Source organism: Oncorhynchus tshawytscha, linkage group LG09 (assembly GCF_018296145.1).
Source record: "Oncorhynchus tshawytscha isolate Ot180627B linkage group LG09, Otsh_v2.0, whole genome shotgun sequence".
In the NCBI taxonomy this organism is placed as follows: Eukaryota; Metazoa; Chordata; class Actinopteri; order Salmoniformes; family Salmonidae; genus Oncorhynchus; species Oncorhynchus tshawytscha.
Window position 1 is genome coordinate 74690433 of NC_056437.1, and position 21720 is coordinate 74712152.

Consider the following 21720-nt stretch of genomic DNA (forward strand, 5'->3'; position numbering starts at 1 on the left):
TACTTGGGGAACAAGGATCCTCTCGTGAAGGATCATCTCGTACTGTATGCCCTGGGGTCTAATACTCTTCCCAGTCCAGTGATCTACAGTGACAACATTGGCACCTGCAGGGCTGTTGAGTGACACTTGGGCCCACACCCTCAGCGTTAACATCATAACAGTAGCACCAGAGGAGATCAGCATTTCAATATTGATGCTACTCTCAGATATGCAAATATCACCTTCAGCTCTTACACCCCAGGTTGTGTCGCGTAAGACATGCTGGATGTTGGAGAGATGAAGACCCATCATCTTTACCAGTTGGACACTAGGTTGACACGCCTAAAGTAATTTGACCCCCAACACATTCTGAAATGTACACAAGGAAGAAGGCCTGGTCTTACTGTGGATCACCAAAGAGATCTTCAGGAGAGATATGCAGGAAAGGTTCATTTGATAGTGGATACAACAAAATAGAACATATCCTGAAAACATTTAGGGGGAAAACAGTCCTAACTTACGGACTCAAGCACATATCGAACTGAAGAAATTGTTTTTTTCTTGTGTAAGTGTCTTAGAGGTGTGCGAGACACAAGCTTTTGCATGGAATGCAAATCAGGAGGCAAATTTATTATCCGGACAGACAGGACCTTCTCCAGGCCTCTGCCCCGGCAGACACTCGAGGGAGATTTGACTCCAAGCTACGAGTGTTGACTGAAGCTTGATTACTGCCATGTATGCCTCATAGCCACCTGTCCGGAGATTTTCAGTTAAATACAGTATATTACAGCTATTGCATAATGCTGTTTATTCATAACCTACTGTATACCAAATCCAACTAATGCATCTGTGATCTAGGATTACTGTTATGGGTGTGCCCACACTTCAAATGGGGCTCAGTTCGATCATTCCATTGCAGTATTTATGTATTAGGCCTAAGAGCCAACCAGCAACCAACCAGCAACCAACCAGCAAAAAGACAATCGTCATCACAGAGGAAGACCAGTTCTTTGTAGCGATATACAAGTCACCCTGCCTTCTAACACAACAGCTCGTTCTGTAAATGCCATTTCCAGCCATTGTTGCTTCTACAGGAGGAATGTGGCCACATTCACGGCAAGTGTGGCAAACTAATGTGAAAATGTACCTTGTTAAACCTGTTAAACCAGAGGTGGTGGAAAAACATTGGTTCAAGACAGTAGTTTTGCCCAGGAGGCAAGACTCTCCTCAAAGCCTAGGAACGAAGAGGAATACGGTTTAGATCAATGTAAAAAGTAGGACAGTGAGAGGGAGGAGGAGATTTGCTTGAGAAGATAACTACCCTGAACCAATACCAATGCTTGCTTTTCAAAATGACTGGCTTTGAGCACAGCCATGGAATAAAAGGTTAGGGAGGGGGCAACAGGGTAGTTCTAGCGATCCCTCATTCCCCCTCCTGGTGTGTGGGGGATGTGTGTAAAAGAGCTGCTGGGATGTGAGTAACACAGACCCCCCCCCCAGGATACAGCTGCCTCTCTCTTTTGAGTCCAGCCACAAAGGAGGGACAAGCAACACACCCTGTCTCCTTGACTCCCAGGCCCTCCCATGACTCCAACTACAATGTGCCTGGTAGGACGTCCCTCCAGTCAGATGCCTGGGACCTGCATTCACTGCTCTCTGCCTGGCTCAGTCCCACAGGACACTACTGTACATTGTGTTAAAAAAGAGTGAATCAGAATACACCGAGACATCCTCTAGAATTAGACTTTTCTAATTCAAGCTAAAATGGATGACAATTTAGAGGCATCTACACTAATAGGCTTCTTCTGTCTGGTCTGTCATGCAGCTGCTCAGAGTCCTAGAGAGATAGCGGAGGTTAGAATCCTCCAGAGGAGAGATAGCGGAGGTTAGAATCCTCCAGAGGAGAGATAGCTGGGGTTAGAATCCTCCAGAGGAGAGATAGCTGGGGTTAGAATCCTCCAGAGGAGAGATAGCTGGGGTTAGAATCCTCCAGAGGAGAGAGCTGTGCTAGTGTAGGAGCATCTGGCTGCGCGCCCAGGCCCGACTCAGGAAGTATCTGCTGGGGGTCAGAGGGCCCTGGCACCATCTCGCCCTGCTCCGTCATTCAGCCCTCCACCTCAATGCATTAGCAATGCATTCCTCCAATTCAACAATGGGGAGTAATTCAATTTCCTCAAGAGTAAGACTGTGTGAAATTTCATTAGCGCGCTCCTTCTCGCTGAATACATTTCCGGTGCATTTGCGAAAAACTTGGCTGCCTCTTCAGGAGAAACGAGACTATTTAAACACCGTTCTGCTTTGTTTCTTTACTTCTCAGTCAAACTGAAACATTTGAGAAGCAGGGAAGGAAAGCGGGTAGATGTCTGAATATGTAGTAATCACAAGAATTAGCAAAAGTAATACATTTTTTTGGGCGAATATCATAAGCATCATTAACCATTTACATGTAAAACCAAAATAAGATAATCTGATATGCATTGTTGTCTCCATGCATACTTAACATATACCCTAAAGAGTTACCAAAGTTCACATCTGGTGCGAGATACTAAATGGACCTTCCAAACTGATGACAGTGCAGTGAGTGGCCAGAAGGAATGGACAGCTGCTGAGTTCATCTACTTCTCCAGCTGTTCACTTATCATCATCCTACGATCCAGGAAGAAGTGTTGACCAGTTTTCTTTGTTCATACTATGTTGGAAGAACACGTGACAAAACCGATTTGATTTAAAAGGATTTGTTGGACATTTCTGTCATGTTTGTTAAATTCATGTATCGTAAAGGCTGAGTCCCTAACGTCACATTTGTAGTAAAATGGTATGAACAAAATACTAGGATTAAAGTACTTTGGCTCATGATCATTCAGGATTGAGGGACCATTCACTCATCCATCCCCGTTCCCATCCCTCCAACCCCCCTTAGACTAGACAGGACGCCAGTCTTGGAGAGACAGCAGCTGCCTGACGTTCTGCCCTACAGGAAGGAGACAATGCTGGACGTCTGTCCTGTTTGTGACACTGGCCTCTCGCCTGCCCAGTGAGGTTACACAGACAACACAGCCTTTCTCCTCCAGCCAACAGGACATCCAGGCCTATAGTCTTTCAATCTGCACACTACAGAGAACAATAGCACATCCCAGAAATACATTTGAGCTATATTACTGCCTGTAACAAAGCCTGCTGTGTTGAATATCAAAATACTTGTTTCAACAAACAACCATCACCTCAGAGTACTATAGCGCAGATATATTTACTGAGACACTGTGCAGTTCTGCTGCTACCTAGTGCTACCAGTGACAATGTCAGCCAAGTGGAGCAAGAAATCTTATCTTTGTTCACCATTGGTAGCTGCCCATAGGCTACATTATTTTACAGTGGAAGCCTGAGTTCAAATCAAACTCTCATATAAATCATGCATTTCTGTCCATTTGAAAACAGTTATGATCAACATGGTCTATTCTTCACTACATGTAAAGACAAGTCAGGGTTCAACAGTTAAGGTTGGTTTAATCTCAAAACACTGAGTTCAAGCTCAATAAAACCACAGGTTTAACATGTACAATATTTTAGTAATTGCTTTAAAATAATATGAAAACAAATGAGTAAATCAACAGGGAAATGTTATCAAAACAAAGCAATGAAAGACAAACTAAATCGTATTCCCATAAAAGCAAGAAAAATGTTCTGCTTGCTACACATTGTAATATATGCAATGAACACTAAAAATAATCAATGGTAAATTACTTTTTTTTAATGAAGCAAAAAAGATTTCATCACAATGACAAAGGAAATGTCAACTTCACCAGCTCATTTAGCAAACATGTTATAAGGGATACTACAGCATTTTTGCAATCAATCCCTTTATCTACTGCCCCATAGTCCAATGCACTGGTATATTCCATTTTTTTGTCTCTGCGTGCAGTTTGAAGGAAGTTTCTCACTAGCGTTAGTGCATTTGCTAGTAGATACCATACACTTCCACTCATTCAGCTATCGCTAGTTAGCATTGGCTCGCAGATCTACCTCTAACTCATACTGGATGCAGAGACGGTGGTCTATTAGTTCATCTGACTCTGGGGAAGTAGATAAAGGGCTTAATAGCCAAAATCCCGAAGTATCCCTTTAAAGTCTGTACATTGGTCTAGCATTACAACATTAACAAAGAGAATATGACTACTCTAAAAACAGTAAAAATGCATCATTACTATAATAAATGGTCTTTCACACAGAGAATAAAATAACAATTAATTTTCAGTTCAAAATGTAGGGCTCATTCTCCTCGTTTGGTTGCTCAGGCAACCATAGTGCTGTGAACTGTACAAACAGGCCTACGTGAGACATTTAAAAAGATCCTAGTAAAGGTAAGGTGTTGTGTTTGGTTATTGGCACAGACTGAAGAAAGAACCACACCTCTCATATCGATTACAACGCAGAACGAAGGAGCGCCAAGAGAAGCGTCGGTAGCAACAACGTACAACAATATTTCACTCTACGTTTGAAGAGGCACCATGCTTTAGGAGTCCACAGGAAAGTAGGATGTTCTTGCTGAAAAGGTAAATGGTACAAGTGAACCCGTGTCACCACAGCATTCCTTCAATTCACCCATTGTGAAACAACTACCGCAGTTGTATTTTTTCTCTCTCTCCAAAATATTTCTTTATGCTAAAACATCTTTGTGACCATGAAATGCTGGTGCATTAGGACGTCCATTTTGCAGTTGTCTTGGCTGTTGTAACATGCATAACCGTATACTAGAACACATGAATTCTACACCTCTTTAGAAGAAATACATACTAATACATGTACACAGCCTCCAGACACTGGATGTAACGTGATGTTACAGTCTGTGACTATATCCATAGGGTTCAGCAGAGGTTGAACTGTGTGAGACGGTCAGAGATCTGTTGGGAGGACAGGAGACTGGCAAGCAAACACACCGACCACTGTACGCAGACGAACACCAACACCAGTACAAGATACCTGGCTAACAGCAGAGCACTGCAAATGATCTTTTAAATGAGTCTTATAATGGTGGAGGAAATCTCCTCTTTTGTTTGGTCTCTCAGCAACCTGGAACCAGTCCTCATATCTGTGTGTTGAACAAAAAAAAGCTTGTGCTTCTGTTAGTTTCAAAATGTTTCCTTTCCTGGTCTGAATAGTCTTCCGGTTTGGGAACAAAACCTTACCATAGAAGTGTGAACCTTTTATTAAGCATATCCTCAATTGACCAAACTGTTGGATGTAATGAGAATTAGAGCTCTGATGACAGCGGTCTGTGGTATTGTTGAGAGGACAGCGGGTCCCACCGTTCACAGCTCCTCGTCTTCAGTGAGCTTCATCCATCTTTTCAGTTCACATCATCCAAGAGCAGACGCTGGAATCGAAAATAAACTCGTCTTTTTCCACAGCAAAACTCTCCAGTTCAAAATCTATGTAGCTTCAGTCATTTTCCAGGAATAGTGGCATACTATATCACTCCCCCTGGGGGAGGGGGGGGGGGACAACAGCCACAAACATGCAGGTCAGGACTAATGTAAGAGTTAAGAGAGCCCAGTCTTTTCCAGTCATAGACCTACTACTATAAGACATTATGAAATGAGATAACTGGTCCCACTCACAGTCTGAGACAAATGCAATAACAAGCTGATGTCTACGTGGATAAGCAATCAGCAGTCTCAGCTGGTTAGACAGTAGTAACGATATATCAGTGTGATCTCGTCAGACACATGGATTGAGAGAACGGATAATACCACTGATGTTAATGCCCTTTCCTCGATCCGGCGTTCTACTGGTCGTGTTGCAAGTCCTCCAGATAACAGGATTACACGAGGAACTGAGATGTTTCACTATTATGAAGAACACTCACACGGAATGCTTGAGAAACACTGGTCTTTGTCGTTCAGACATATCATGGCCATAGTATTGTTGAGGTACATCCGGCCGTTGAGGAACCGTGCCTGGATCCCAACTTGCCATGACAGAGGCCTAGTTCTGTAAAAGGGTGTGAGAGAACAGTAGTTTCTAGGCCTTTCCACAGCTCTCTGTGTAAGGCATTGCTCAACATCTCCTACAGCAATGAGAGAGAGAGAGAGAGAGAGAACAGTACGTAGCAACATATTGAACAAAATCACTATCAATAGTAATCAGTGCTAGATATTCCCATAACGGTCTCAGTCCTCACCAAAGCAATGGCAGTTTAGTTTCATTATCTCGTCGGGTGTTCTCTCCTTCACAGCACCATAACCAGTGGTTTTTGCAGTGGGTAACATGGAGACCATTTGATGGTGGATGTCTCTTTCATACAATATCAAATACAGGGAGACCCCACAAGTGGCAGACAAATAAAACCAAAAGATGTTGTTTGAGCAACATATCCTCACGTAAGATGATATCACTCCGTTCAAGATTATATTTGGTGGACTGAGCAGACAGAGGAGTGGAAAAGGAGCAGAGATCGTTTATGAAGAACTGGAGGCCAGTTGCCTCATTAGTCTGTATTGTCCCTGGGCCACGAGGGTGGCCCAGCACTGAGGCGAGGCGGTGGCAGGGGGTAGCAGGGGAACAAGGGCCACCACTCAGTCAGTCCACTAGCAGCCCATGAGGAAGATGACAGAGATCACACAATGCTGGAAATAACCTCCCATTGGCCCTCACCCTGCACTGACTAGCTGCTCCGCTGTGGCCCAGCTCAGACTGGCCATCTGGAAACATCATGAAAGGGCCTAAGGAAAACATTGTAATGACGACAGAACTATTTACATGATGAGTCTGCCTTGCGTGTTCCTTTCTTTGCTCTGCCATCAAGCACACTTCAAATGAAATATTTGGCTCAGATGTTTGAAGTTGTTGCTGGGGGAGAGGGCCAGTAAGAGTGAAGAGGAAAGGAGATGGGGACTGTAGCCTGGATGAGGATGGCGATGACGTCACAGAGATGTTGAGGGGCATTGGAGAAGAGTTTCCAGAGGCTAGGTGGTTCCACACTGGTGTGTCTGTTGGTGGGTCACGCCCCCGGTGTTGTCTAGAGCTGCGCCGCTGGGTGATTTGGTGGGCGGTGTGGAGTGTGCTGTCGTGAGTGGTGTGCCGATTCGTGTTCTTGGTGCTGTGATGGGTGCTGTGGAGGTACGGGGGTGGAGGTACTGGGACCCGGTCCGCTGTTGGCCAGGTACTTGGCCCTCATGCTGGAGGTGTACTGTTGAGAGAAAGAGACATGCAGGCGTAACAAAACAGCATGGGATGACCCGTGTATTCACAGATGAAACATTTTCATCCAATAGAGAACTATACAAAAATTGAAAAGGATTGAAAGGGCCTCTGGAAAATATTGTAATGAAGACAGAAGTCTTTACATGTTGCCTCTGCCTCAGGGGTGTATATTTGATATGTTCTATGTTTGAAAGTGCAGGTCTTTTCCCTGACATCAAAAAAGCATGACTAATGTAACAAGCTGAGAACAACAGGTCACCTTAACAAATCAATAGAGAGGGTTTGGCTGTGAGGGCTGGAGAATGAACAAGCTCCACACATCACAGATGACAACACCAACAGAGAAAAAATTCAGTGTCCATTAATTCATTTTAAATTGAGTCACTGAGCAGAGTCCATTTGCGATACAGCACCGGGGCTTTGCATTGTGGGAATGTCACCCTGGGAGTCATTTGGACAGCCTATTGTGGACACCTAGGATCAGCAATAGATACTAGTGGTTACAGGTAGATATCTCAGTGGTAGATACTGTGGTTCCCAAGCTTTAAACATCTCAGATACTAGTGGATACTATTGAAATGGAAGGATACAGTGAACTAGTCTGGTAAATACTGTGGTAGATACTGTCAGGTAGATACTAGTGGTAGATACTGATCAGAGATAGCCAAGAGGTAGATCACTAGTGGTAGATACTGCAGTGGTAGATACTGTGGGTAGATACTGTAGGACAACAATCAGTCGTATATTGCACAAATCTGGCCTTTATGGAAGAGTGGCAAGAAGATAAAACTATTTTTTGAAGATATCCATAACAACGTTTAAAGTTTGGACACAATCACCTGGGAGACACCAAACATGTGGAAGAAGGTCAAACTCTGGTAACAAATGAAAACTGAAAAATTGTGCAAAATTAACGTTTTTGGCAAAATGCAAAGTTCGTAGATTCTGAATGTCCAATGTTGACCTAAATGACTCATCACCCTGATACACATACATCCCCACTGTAAACATGGTGGTAAATTTTTGGGCCTGGTTTTCTTCAGAGGTCCGTTAAAAGGGAAGATGGCATCATGATGGGAAGATGGATGGAGCCCAGGACCAGGTCTGGAAGAACTGTTGATGGAGTCTGCAAAAGACCTGAGATTTGGATACAAATTTGATTTCCCATATGATCCAAAACATAAAGCAAATATTAAATGGAATGGTTCAGACCACTGCAAATATCCAGGTGTTAGAATGGCCAACAAAGTCCAGACCTGAATCAAATGCAGCCAATCTGTGGATGAACTGCAGAGATCTACAGCTGAGGTGGGAACTCTGTCCATAGGACAACAATCACTGACAAATCTGGCCTTTTGGAAGAGGAATGGGAAGAAAGCCATTTCTTAAAGATTCATAAAAAGTGTCGTTTAAAAGCCACAAACATGTGAATAGATGCAAAACCAAGCAACACAGCTCATCACTCCTGAACACAACAGTCAGAGTTCTGTAGGTAGTGAGGATACTAGAAGTAGGTACTAGTGGTGAATGCTGTAGGTCCTGGTTAACCTTTTGCCACATTTCAGGCTTCAAACATAAAGATATAAAACTATTTTTTTGTGAAGAATTGGGACACAATCATGCACATTTGTGGATATTTCAAACTTTTTTAACAAATCAAAAACTGAAAAATTGGGCGTGCAAAATTATTCCAGCCCCTTTACTTTCAGTGCAGCAAACTCTCCAGAGTTCAGTGAGGATCATAATGTTCAGACCACTGCAAATCTATCAACACCTGGCCGTCCCTTTAAACTTTCAGCTCATACAAGGAAGACTGATCAGAGATGCAGCCCATGATCACTCTGGATGAACTGCAGAGATCTACAGCTGAGGTGGGAGATCCATAGGACAACAATCAGTCGTATATTGCACAAATCTGGCCTTTATGGAAGAGTGGCAAGAAGAAAGCCATTTCTTAAAGATATCCATAAAAAGTGTCGTTTAAAGTTTGCCACAAGCCACCTGGGAGACACACCAAACATGTGGAAGAAGGTGCTCTGGTCAGATGAAACCAAAATTGAACTTTTTGGCAACAATGCAAAGCGTTATGTTTGGCGTAAAAGCAACACAGCTCATCACCTGAACACAACATCCCCACTGTCAAACATGGTGGTGGCAGCATCATGGTTTGGGCCTGCTTTTCTTCAGCAGGGGCAGGGAAGATGGTTAAAATTGATGGGAAGATGGATGGAGCCAAATACAGGACCATTCTGGAAGAAAACCTGATGGAGTCTGCAAAGACCTGAGACTGGGACGGAGATTTGTCTTCCAACAAGACAATGATCCAAAACATAAAGCAAAATCTACAATGGAATGGTTCAAAAATAAACATATCCAGGTGTTAGAATGGCCAAGTCAAAGTCAGACCTGAATCAAATCGAGAATCTGTGGAAAGAACTGAAAACTGCTGTTCACAAATGCTCTCCATCCAACCTCACTGAGCTCGAGCTGTTTTGCAAGGAGGAATGGGAAAAAATGTCAGTCTCTCGATGTGCAAAACTGATAGAGACATACCCCAAGCGACTTACAGCTGCAATCGCAGAAAAAGGTGGCGCTACAAAGTATTAACTTAAGGGGGCTGAATAACTTTGCACGCCCAATTTTTCAGTTTTTGATTTGTTAAAAAAGTTTGAAATATCCAATAAATGTCGTTCCACTTCATGATTGTGTCCCACTTGTTGTTGATTCTTCACAATAACATACAGTTTTATATCTTTATGTTTGAAGCCTGAAATGTGGCAAAAGGTTGCAAAGTTCAAGGGGGCCGAATACTTTCGCAAGGCACTGTAGATGCATTTAAATTCAATTCCTGACATTTAATCCTGGTAAAAAATTCCCTGTTTTAGGTCAGTTAGGATCACCACTTTATTTTAAGAATGTGAAATGTCAGAATAATAGTAGAGAGAATGATTGATTTCAGCATGTATTTCTTTCATCACATTCCCAGGGGGTCAGAAGTTTACATACACTCAATTAGTATTTGGTAGCATTGCCTTTAAAATTGTTTAACATGGGTCAAACGTTTCGGGTAGCATTCCACAAGCTTCACACAATAAATTGGGTGAATTTTGGCCCATTCCTCCTGACAGAGTTGGTGTAACTGAGTCAGGTTTGTAGGCCTCCTTGCTCGCACATGCTTTTTCAGTTCTGCCCACAAATTTTCTAGGATTGAGGTCAGGGCTTTGTGATGGCCACCCCAATACCTTGACTTTGTTGTACTTAAGCCATTTTGCCACAAATTTGGAAGTATGCTTGTTGTCATTGTCCATTTGGAAGCCAAGCTTTAACTTCCTGACTGATGGCTTGAGATGTTGCTTCAATATATCCACATAATTTTCCTTCCTCAATATGCCATATTTTTTGTGAAGTGCACCAGTCCCTCCTGTAGCAAAGCACCCCCCAACCATGCTGCCGACACCCCTGTGCTTCACGGTTGGGATGGTGTTCTTTGGCTTGCAAGTCTCCCCCTTCTTCCTCCAAACATAACGATGGTCATTATGGCCAAACAGTTCTATTTTTGTTTCATCAGACCAGAGGACATTTCTCCAAAAAGTACAATCTTTGTCCCCATGTGCAGTTGCAAACCATAGTCTGGCTTTTTTATGGCTGTTTTGGAGCAGTGGCTTCTTCCTTGCTTGAGCGGCCTTTCAGGTTAAGTTGATATAGGACTCGTTTTACTGTGGATACAGATACTTTTGTACGTGTTTCCTCCAGCATCTTCACAAGGTCCTTTGCTGTTGTTCTGGGATTGATTTGCACTTTTCGCACCAAAGTACGTTCATCTCTAGGAGACAGAACGCATCTCCTTCCTGATATGACGGCTGTGTGGTACCATGGTGATTATACTTGCATACTATTGTTTATACAGATGAACGTGGTACCTTCAGGTGTTTGGAAATTGCTCCCAATGATGAGCCAGACTTGTGGAGGTCTACAATTTTTTTTCCTGAAGTCTTGGCTGATTTATTTGGATTTTCCCATGATGTCAAGGAAAGAGGCACTAGGTTTGAAGGTAGGCCTTGAAATACATTGACAGCTACACCTCCAATTGACTCAAATGACATCAATTAGACTATCAGAAGCTTCTCCAGACTTGCCAAAATAATAGTTTGTTATAGTGGTTATGAATGATTCTAACATGGGAAAGTGAGGGCTTATCATACTGTATTTAAAGATAATAAACCATACTGGAATTGGGTTGGGTTGTCACATCTGTGTACATTACAATGTATTTATTGCAAAGGAAGGAGCAGACACAAAACCAGGTGCACTTGCAGTACATACTCTGTGAAAGGATGTGACAGGTTTACAGAACAAACAGGACTTATTCCACTTGACTATACCTCCTATAGAATATACATGCCATTCAGCTTTTATCCAAAGCGACTTGCAGTCATGCGTGCACCTATGATCATCAGTGTTGCCAGCTCCATGCTCGGCCAACTGGATATAACCAGACGTTATATCCTGCACACGATTGTACTGCAAAGTGGCCTTGCCAGATCATCATGACTTTCAATGGGAGTCTCTTAGACTTAGAGGTAAAGTGAGGTGGAGATCATCCCACTCCACACTCAGTAGCCATTCTACCCTTTATAGTGTTCATCTATGAGCTCGGAAGGCCAGGAGAGAGACGGACACATAGGTGGAACAACCTGACAATAGCAGAAAGATGTTCTGGCTCACAGAAGAACTCAAGACTTCCAAAATGAACCAGTACAAGTCCTGGACCAGGGGAATCTCCTGGCAACAAACTGGATAAAGTTGTTCTCTTCTATAGTAATTAACTCGTTCCTTTTTCAAAACCGTCAATCCCTAAAAAAGTCCACTCAGAGGTCATTCAGTGTCCACTCCTGACCAGACCCTCCCTGGTTCAGGTGGAAAGGGGAATGCAACAGTCTGAAGGGCTCGGCAGACTGCAACGCAGTTACGTGAATGCCGTTTTCTGTCGGACGTAGGCTTAAATGTTCCTGAAAGAAAGGCCATGGTGGGCCTGGAGGCAGGACAAGAACGTGACGTGTACCACCTAAAACAGCTGCAGTGCTGGGGGATAGGAAGGCATGCTGCCCAAGGCAACAGTCAGGGGACACGCGTTAGGTGAGGGGTCACACTAGCAAGACACAGGAGGGGCAGTGGGGTGGCAGGTAACTCTGGATAGGGCGTGGGTGGTTGGGGTTGGGGGGGAGTAGACTTGGTTTGGGGGAACACAGGCCAGTAAGTGAAGGTGGGTGGGTGGGTGGGAGGGGTGGGCATTGTCTGTACCTGTTAGCATAGCGGAGGAGGTTACCAAAACGATCTCTCACTCGCCGAGGGCTTTAACTGCCAGCTGTTGCGGCTGTAACTGTCCATGTCGGCAGTCAAATACAACTGTGTGGGTTTGCAGGAAAGAAAACAACAGCGACAAGACAGTATAGAGAAGATGCACAGCGCAGAGTCTAGGCCCAAGCAGACACACTGACACCAAGGAGGGGCTCAGCCTCCAGGACAGGAGGGCGACCGGCCAGGGAGGACCAGGGACCACTGACAGAGGGATTCAGGTTGACTTACAACACACAACCTGTGGAGACTGGTAGCTAGGATCGTCATGTTGACTCTAGCTCTTACTGTGAGCCAAACTTGAATATGTCAAAATAAGAGGCAAAAACAAAACGCCGACTACACCGAGACATCAGTTCCAAAACCAGGCCCTGTTGGCAGACTGTTTACTTTAAAACAAGATCTCGTCGGAAAGATCTTTCATTATCATCATTATCGTGTCCTACACAATGGCTGCCAAATGACCCAGTCAGTGGAGGTGTTCTGTCCATCAGTGTATAACGTAGACATTGGGACACTTACCGAGGGAGGAGGCGACTCTCTCTCTATCAGTGGGGTGTTCTCACACCGCGGGTTCTGGAAGGCATTGGCATTCTGGGTCCTGTGTAACAGAACACACACACACTCCCAAGGTTAAACACAGGCAGGGATGGAACTACAGCTGCAGGACACACACACGCGCACACACACACACACACACACACACACACACACACACACACACACACACACACACAGGTGCACAAACACGTACATGACTTACTGACCCTCAAAATATACTTTCCATGCCACAGAAGAACATACCCACATATACAAATAGTTCATGATACCATTTAAACCCCTTCAGGCACCACAGACACAGAACCCCACAGAACATCCATGGCTGTACTGTACTGTACAATCCACCAAAACCAGAGTACCTCCAAATCCCCTCCCCCAGACCCACATCCTAAATCCTAAGAGGTCCATTCATAAGGCTGTTGGGTTTCAAAGAACCACAGCTGGAGAGCAACAGCTGCATCACTCATGGCCGCCAGAATGTGACCCTCTACGGGGGGAGCAGAGCGCCGCTCCTCTCTTTCTCAGCAGTGCCCTAAACGTGGAGGCTAGTACAGCCCTGGGTCACATGGCATCTCACATTCCTCAACCCTCACCACCACAGCCTGGTTTGAACCTTTCAACACTGAGAAAGTGGAGGGGAAGTGCACCCACTGCTGCCCAGCGATTCTCTTTGAGACGAGTGTTCCACGGGACTGGTGTTACTGTACTCACATGTACTCTGTGACAGGGGCGTTGCTGACGGTGTGGGCTGCAGCAGGGATGCTGGTCTCGCTGCCGTAGCTGCTGCCACAGCTGTACAGGCTGGGCATGTGGACGCGGTACAGGTTGTCGTGGTTCTGCAGTCTGCCTCCGTGGGACACGGACTCCTCCTCGCTGTCCGCCTCGTTCCTATAGAGACACAGAGAGAGACACTGCTGAGTCACACATCCACTAGGACACATACTACCAGGGTTGGCGTCAATTCCATTTCAATTCAGGAATAAAACAGAAATTCCAATCTGACTTCCACATTTTCTCATAGAAAAGGAAAAGGCAACAGAAAGCATGTCATACCCTAAGGATGCAGCACCCCCTGCTTGGACCAATTGAGATATTACATGTGACTAACACATTTCAGTTAATTACTATAGCTCATGCCTTGGGCAAATCAGTGTCATTTTGTAAATGTCAGATCTCTATGGAAAGACGCATCATTCACCCAAATTGTCAAACTCGGGCTATTGCATGTGACGAACGTACAAACAGACAAGGACACATCCACAGTCCCATTCTCAATTTCATCGTGGGGGACAAAAATTGGAATGACAGTTTATTTCCAAATTGAAATGGAATTGACTACAACCCTGCAGAGTGACAAACGGCCACAAGGTGGCGCCCCTCTCCCACTGACGGGGAGATCAGCAGCAGCACAAAAACAGGCACATTCACAGTCACGTTTTGCATTCATCCACAGCCACGTTTCTAGTCAATTTCTTCACTGCCCAAGGGGAGACGAAAGTGTGTTCTCTTTGAGAAAGGGAAATGAGCAAATCCACACTGAGCTTAAGGAATAAAACCACGCTCCACTAAGATAAACATGTATTCAGTTTCCACACAAATATTACAGATTCATCTGCTACAATACGGATTTGGTTTACTTTGCCATTTCTGTTCAAACAGGAGCTGTGATCGTGACTAGCGCAAGGGCACCACTGAAAGCCCACATCGTCACATTTCCAATAAACAAAGACATTTCCCCCTGTAGCACAACGGTCAAGGTATAAAACATGGACCACAAAAGAAGACAAAAACCAGCCCTTGTGGCGCTGCAGTGAATAGCGCTGATGATGATGATGACATGGTGGTGCTTGTCTCCCTCTAGTGTTCAACACACCACCCACAGCGTTCTCCTCCACACAGCTAATTAATGACATCATCCCATTCAGGGCAGCAGCATTCACCCATACAGAACATTACAAAGACAGAGTATGTAGTGGGGAGGGGGGGGGGTATAACTCATTTCCAACATGACCGTGTTCATATATAAAACATACCAATGGAGTGTTTTATGGCATTAAAAGCAGTGAAGCTTAATGTTGGGTTATTAAGAACTACATGCGTTATTAAAACAATGAGTTTATTACTCAAACAACCATGTCATTTAGAAGATGCATTCCTACGCAAAACCCTTTGCTGTATAACAGGAACAGTGAGCTGAGATCAAACTGCAGCACATAACATATTCGCCAGTATCCTCAGAACTCTGCTAATTACATAGTGGAGTTAAACTGGAGGCGTGGCCTGGGACAGCTAACTCATCTCTCTTACAAGGCATTATGATTCATCCTATCCATCTGCTGCTGATAGGGGCACCCAGCGGAGGGAAATCAGATGGATTTCATAAAGTACAACGTCAACCTCCAAAATTACACAACTCCATGCAATGGTTGCAATAGATTTAGGCAAAGCTTTGCACGATTAGGGAGAGGGGGATAACAGGAAGTGATATTTTTGGGGAAGCAGCTGGGCCCTCCTGGCCAGGTCTGATGGAACACGTTGTGTTCTACACACTAGCAACGGAAGACTTAAAGCAGCTAACACATTTAGTCAGGGGTTTAGAAACTCTTCAGGAAAAAAATGATTAAATTCTATAATAGTATTGTCTCTGTCTGTCTACAGGCAAATCATTATCATTTGAGTCATTTCTGTGTAATGTAAAAATGGGACTCAAGAGGCTACAGCCCGTGGTTCAGGCAAAAGCTCTATTAACTAATGTATGAGTTCTATTGGAAGCAATTCTAAACAGTTTCTCTAACCCTGAAATACTTAAAACATAGTTTATTTTCTGAACCATTTTCCTCATAGACATGGAACACTAACATAGAAACAGAAATAGCATCGAGGTCCAATTGGACGGACTGTATGTGGTACTGGAGGATAGTGGTGTGTACGGGAGAAGGGTTCTGACCTCTTGTTGTTCCAGGTGTGAGGTAGGCTGCAGACGATGGAGCTGAACATGAGAGCCGTGACGAAGGAGAAGAGCACCAGGTAGATCAGGCCCTCCAGTCCATCATAACACAAGCCTGTTATAGCCTGGACATAGTCCTGGAACACAACACAGCAACACAGTTAATAACACAACCCTGTTATAGCCTGGACATAGTCCTGGAACACAACACAAGCCTGTTATAGCCTGGACATAGTCCTGGAACACAACACAACCCTGTTATAGCCTGGACAAAGTCCTGGAACACAACACAGTTAATAACACAAGCCTGTTATAGCCTGGACGAAGTCCTGGAACACAACACAACCCTGTTATAGCCTGGACAAAGTCCTGGAACACAACACAGTTAATAACGCAACCCTGTTATAGCCTGGACAAAGTCCTGGAACACAACACAGTTAATAACACAAGCCTGTTATAGCCTGGATATAGTCCTGGAACACAACACAAGCCTGTTAAAGCCTGGACATAGTCCTGGAACACAACACAACCCTGTTATAGCCTGGACAAAGTCCTGGAACACAACACAGTTAATAACACAAGCCTGTTATAGCCTGGACAAAGTCCTGGAACACAACACAAGCCTGTTAAAGCCTGGACAAAGTCCTGGAACACAACACAAGCCTGTTAAAGCCTGGACAAAGTCCTGGAACACAACACAAGCCTGTTATAGCCTGGACAAAGTCCTGGAACACAACACAACCCTGTTATAGCCTGGACAAAGTCCTGGAACACAACACAGTTAATAACACAAGCCTGTTATAGCCTGGACATAGTCCTGGAACACAACACAAGCCTGTTAAAGCCTGGACAAAGTCCTGGAACACAACACAAGCCTGTTAAAGCCTGGACAAAGTCCTGGAACACAACACAAGCCTGTTATAGCCTGGACATAGTCCTGGAACACAACACAAGCCTGTTAAAGCCTGGACAAAGTCCTGGAACACAACACAAGCCTGTTATAGCCTGGACATAGTCCTGGAACACAACACCGTTAATAACACAAGCCTGTTAAAGCCTGGACATAGTCCTGGAACACAATAACACAGTTAATAACACAACGCTGTTATAGCCTGGACAAGGTCCTGGAACACAACACAACCCAGTTATAGCCTGGGCATGGTCCTGGAACACAACACAACCCTGTTATAGCCTGGACATAGTCCTGGAACACAACACAAGCCTGTTATAGCCTGGACATAGTCCTGGAACACAACACAACCCTGTTATAGCCTGGACAAAGTCCTGGAACACAACAACACAGTTAATAACACAAGCCTGTTATAGCCTGGACATAGTCCTGGAACACAACAACAGACAAGTAATTTATAATGGTACCTGACATTATTTATGATCACGGTATCCACAGGGTGGTACAGTGCATCAGTCTCTTCAATTATGTGATGGTGCATGACGTTAGATCATTAGTAGATGTCATACAAACAGACACGTTGAAGTCGGAAGTTTACATACACCTTAATCAAATACATTTAAACTCAGTTTTTCACAATTTCTGACATTTAATCCTAGTAAATATTCCCTGTCTTAGGTCTGTTAGGATCACCACTTTATTTTAAGAATGTGAAATGTCAGAATAACGGAAGAGAGAATGATTTATTTCAGCTTGTATTTCTTTCATCACATTGGGTCAGAAGTTTACATACACTTAATTAGTATTTGGTAGCAGTGCCTTTAAATTGTTTAACTTGGGTCAAATGTTTCAGGTAGCCTTCCACAAGCTTCCCACAATAAGTTGGGTGAATTTTGGCCCATTCCTCCTGACAGAGCTGGTGTAACTGAGTCAGGTTTGTAGGCCTCCTTGCTCGCACACACTTTTTCAGTTCTGCCCTCACATTTTCAATAGGTGTGGGGTCAGGGCTTTGTGATGGCCACTCTAATACCTTGACTTTTGTTGTCCTTAAGCCATTTTGACACAACTCTGGAAGTATGCTTGGGGTCATTGTCCATTTGGAAGACCCATTTGTGACCAAGCTTTAACTTCTTGAGATGTTGCTTCAATATATCCACATTATTTTCCTTCCTCATGACGCCTTGTCAGGAAATGTGAATAAATGCGTTGAAATGTATTTGGCTAAGGTGTATATAAACTTCCGACTTCAACTGTACGTACAGATTAATGAAAACATTCTTGGCAAATGCTTTCGCACTCGTCCGTCTTGGGCCGGTCCAAGAAGAACCTCTAGCGGCACAATACGAATGCGAATATATCCACATTTTCCTTCCTCATGACGCCTTGTCAGGAATTGTGAGTCAGAAAAAATTTGTTGAAATGTACGTACGCACCTGTACATACATACACAAATGTGAAGTTTTGCAATGCCTGGATACAATACCACTAAAATGGTCACAGATCTGTCTGCACATAGTACACTCCACTGTCTAGTAGGGCGTTACTTAGGTGCCAATACGATATGTATTGCGATTCTCACAATTCTATTATGTACTGCGGTTCGATACTGTGACTTTCTTGCGAGTCGAGCCATGAGAAGATGAATTGATCAAGTCACTTAAAAAAGCTGAAAACAAAATGGGCTCTCTATTTAAAAAGAAGATGGAGAACAAGCTATACTGGAGTTTTGGTGCAGGTACAGTCAACTAGCGCAAAAATAATATTGCGATATTGTGAAAACTATGAGCTATACCTTCAAAAAATAATAACCCTTTATGTAACTTTCCTCTCATCACTGCTGTCTGGTTGCCATGTCATACACATGTATCTATGACAACTAGTGCACAGGCTAGAGGTTCACATCACGTCATAGAAACACAACTAACCTACCAAACAGATGCTACATTTTGCCTGTCTGCTACACAGGGTTACTGTACACAGCGCCCTATCTGACACACATTCTGGGGGAGGGAGGTTAGACATGACTATTTAATGATACATCGCGTGGAGGAGTGAAAGCAGGCCAAGACGGTGCTGCTTCAGAGCCAAGCAAAGTACAGTCATTATCGAGAGGAAGTAGCGTGACAACATGCGCAATACCCGGGAGTGCTATTCAACATGACCAAAGCAGAGTAAGTTGGGAATAATATTGTCCAGCTTTTAATGAAAACACTTCATGACGACCGCTTCTGCTTCCTACATTTGCACTGAGAGACGTCTTGGCTGTTCCCTCTAGGTACAGCATGTTTACATGTGATGTAGAGGCAGGCGCGTTACCCCATCCTCATGGGTCACGCTCAGCACAATGATCAGAAAGAAATATACGATGCAGAACAAACATCCCTCTCTGTAGAAGAACAAGCCACGTCAGCTCTATTCACGTCATGACATTCTATCTGCTACTGAAAGTGGCCTTGGTTTAGGCCGAATGTGAGCTCCTGGGCTACTGCTTGATTGGCTCAGGTTCTCCTGCGCTCCGCTGTGAGGGCTGTGAGCGGTGGGGATGAGAGTGGGAGTGACAGTAGGAACAGTGAGACCCAGGCAGGGCACCGGCCACATAGGGGTTAACAGCGGGGGACGTGAAGAGCTGTCAGGGAGGGCTGCTACTACAGATCAGAGAGATATGCAGCTCAGCCCAGGGCGGCGGATGCACTGCAGGCAGAGAGGAGCAGGTCTGAATACAGGGTTGAACCAAGAGCAGTGGAGCAGAGTTGAGCTGAGCGGAGCACAGACTCACGTGCACAGGAGTGTGAACCGTGAACGTGGTCCTCTCCATCACACAGGCAGAGGGAAAGCCAACTGCGGGTCACACAACGACTCACTGGACCGTTTAGACCTAGCTTGCAAACACATCTGCCAACATCATCGGACTGGACATGCACCGAATGGACCGTACAATGTACCGTACATACTAACAACCACATCCCAGAGAGGGATACGTACACATGTAGACCGTGACCACGCAACACAGAGACCATACGACATCCCCTGTGGAGTAAGGATGTTAGCCATGGTCCCCCTGGTGTCCCAGGCAGGAAGGCAGCTCACCATGTGCAGGCTTCGGCAGTCCACCAGGGCAGTGAGCTGATGCAGGCCGATCTCTGTGGTGTTCAGCACCCCCTGGATCTGTTCTAGATTCCCCTGCAAGACACACACAAGCAAACAAACGCTTTAAAACAGGGCCAGGTCGACATTTAACACAGCAAATTAGGCCAGACCACTGTCTCAGTGAGCGTGTGTGCGAGTGTATGAGAGAGATACTGGCAGTACTTAATTTTGGTGTCCTACTTAAACTAGTAAAGAAGGTTGGTATGACGTAAACAAAAGTAGAGAGTCGGCGAAACTTTGAGGAAACTCCCAAACCAGAACAGAGTCAACAACCCTGACGCCTTGTGCAGACAGACGGCAGAGAACAGCGTCTGTCCAGAGCTCTATTTTAAATGACTAAATGGGACACGAGGGCTGATGAGTGTTGATGGAGTTCTCCATCTCTGGTAGCCCAACAGTACGTGAAATGTTCCCATGAACTCAGCATTTTCTCTCTTCACTCTGCCACTGAAGTTGGCCTGCCTGCCTGCCTTTCTCGATTTTCCAACACGTCCCAAATGTCAGGCCTCATTTGTTGCTCTGTGCACACAGCGGAAAGATCAGCGCTGGACAATACAACACAGGGCTGTACACAGAGGACGGCAGTGAAAGTAACATGAGTATAACGCAAAGGTGAAGTGCCAGCAGACCTTTTGTGGCCAGGTGCACTCGTCTCCTCCCTCTCTCTGCCTCTTGGTCCACTGGTTCCATTCAGTGGACTGTTCAACCCTTAGAACTGCTACAATGGTACAGCCGGTGTATTCAGACCAGGGGGAAAAGGCTGGGTGTGTTTGTGTGGCGTGACTGAGCCAGCAGGTTATACAGTAGTATCAGTACTCTGGCAGGTGGCGTTCACAGCAGGAAGTAAAGTGATGGATGTCAGGACGCTCACCTTAGTTTGGGGGTACTCTCTGGTGGCCGAGCGGAGCAGCTCAGACACGTCGTCTTGCATCTCCACTAAGGCTTTGTGGCTCCCGGACAACTTCTACAACACAAGAGGGGAAACACAACCGCCTGTATCAGACATGGCACCGAGTACTGCGCTACTTGTTCAATGTCTTCGGTAAGAAAAACTCCTGACCCGAACACAGAAAATTTAAAAAACAACCCTGCTAGCAAACTCTAGTCCTTTCTGATAGTCAAATATGTCCCTTTACACTCAACCCAATGTCGGCACATTCACACCCTGGTACCCATCAGATATATTACATTCATTACGTATCAACCCTTTTTCTTGACATACGTGCCCGTGATAGCTAGGCTAGGCTTGTGCTGCACTGAGAAGAGGAAAGAAATACTACAGTCCATTAAAAGCAGGTCACGGATAGGGTCTTATGGGCAGGGTCTTCAAATCACGTTAATATTTGGACACTGGCAATGGCCTTAGTGGCCGTTTCGCAGTTGTACATTTAAACCTCCAGGAAAAGCTGACATTTGGCCTAAAAGATGAAAGGCACAGGGAGTGGGTTCTCTCTCTCTCCCAGCAAGACTGCTCCTCTCTAGTTGGACTGGTACAGTGAGTGTATGTCATAATATGCTTTTTGTGACCAAAAAAAACCCAGTCTTGCAGCCTTGACCAGTATTCTTCGGACAAAAAGCTTTTCTGGGAGATATGTTTATTCACTAAGATCTACGTTTTGCG

At 44.7% G+C, this 21720-nt stretch overlaps 2 protein-coding genes across 4 annotated transcripts in view; one reads left to right on the forward strand and one right to left on the reverse strand.

The window, feature by feature from the left end:
- The window catches only part of LOC112245989 (rRNA methyltransferase 2, mitochondrial-like), a 227643-nt gene that overhangs the window by 131264 nt on the left and 74659 nt on the right, over nt 1-21720 (forward strand). The window lies entirely within an intron of this gene.
- Nucleotides 3464-21720, reverse strand: part of LOC112226025 (protein tweety homolog 3) — a 61828-nt gene continuing 43571 nt past the window's right edge. The window contains exons 9-14 of the mRNA XM_024390213.2: nt 20971-21063; nt 20040-20132; nt 16043-16179; nt 13807-13983; nt 13057-13135; nt 3464-7165 (exon numbers count right to left, since the gene is read on the reverse strand). Of these exons, the coding sequence (XP_024245981.2) occupies nt 6995-7165; nt 13057-13135; nt 13807-13983; nt 16043-16179; nt 20040-20132; nt 20971-21063 (750 nt within the window). The 3' untranslated portion in view covers nt 3464-6994. The remainder of the gene's footprint in view (nt 7166-13056; nt 13136-13806; nt 13984-16042; nt 16180-20039; nt 20133-20970; nt 21064-21720) is intronic.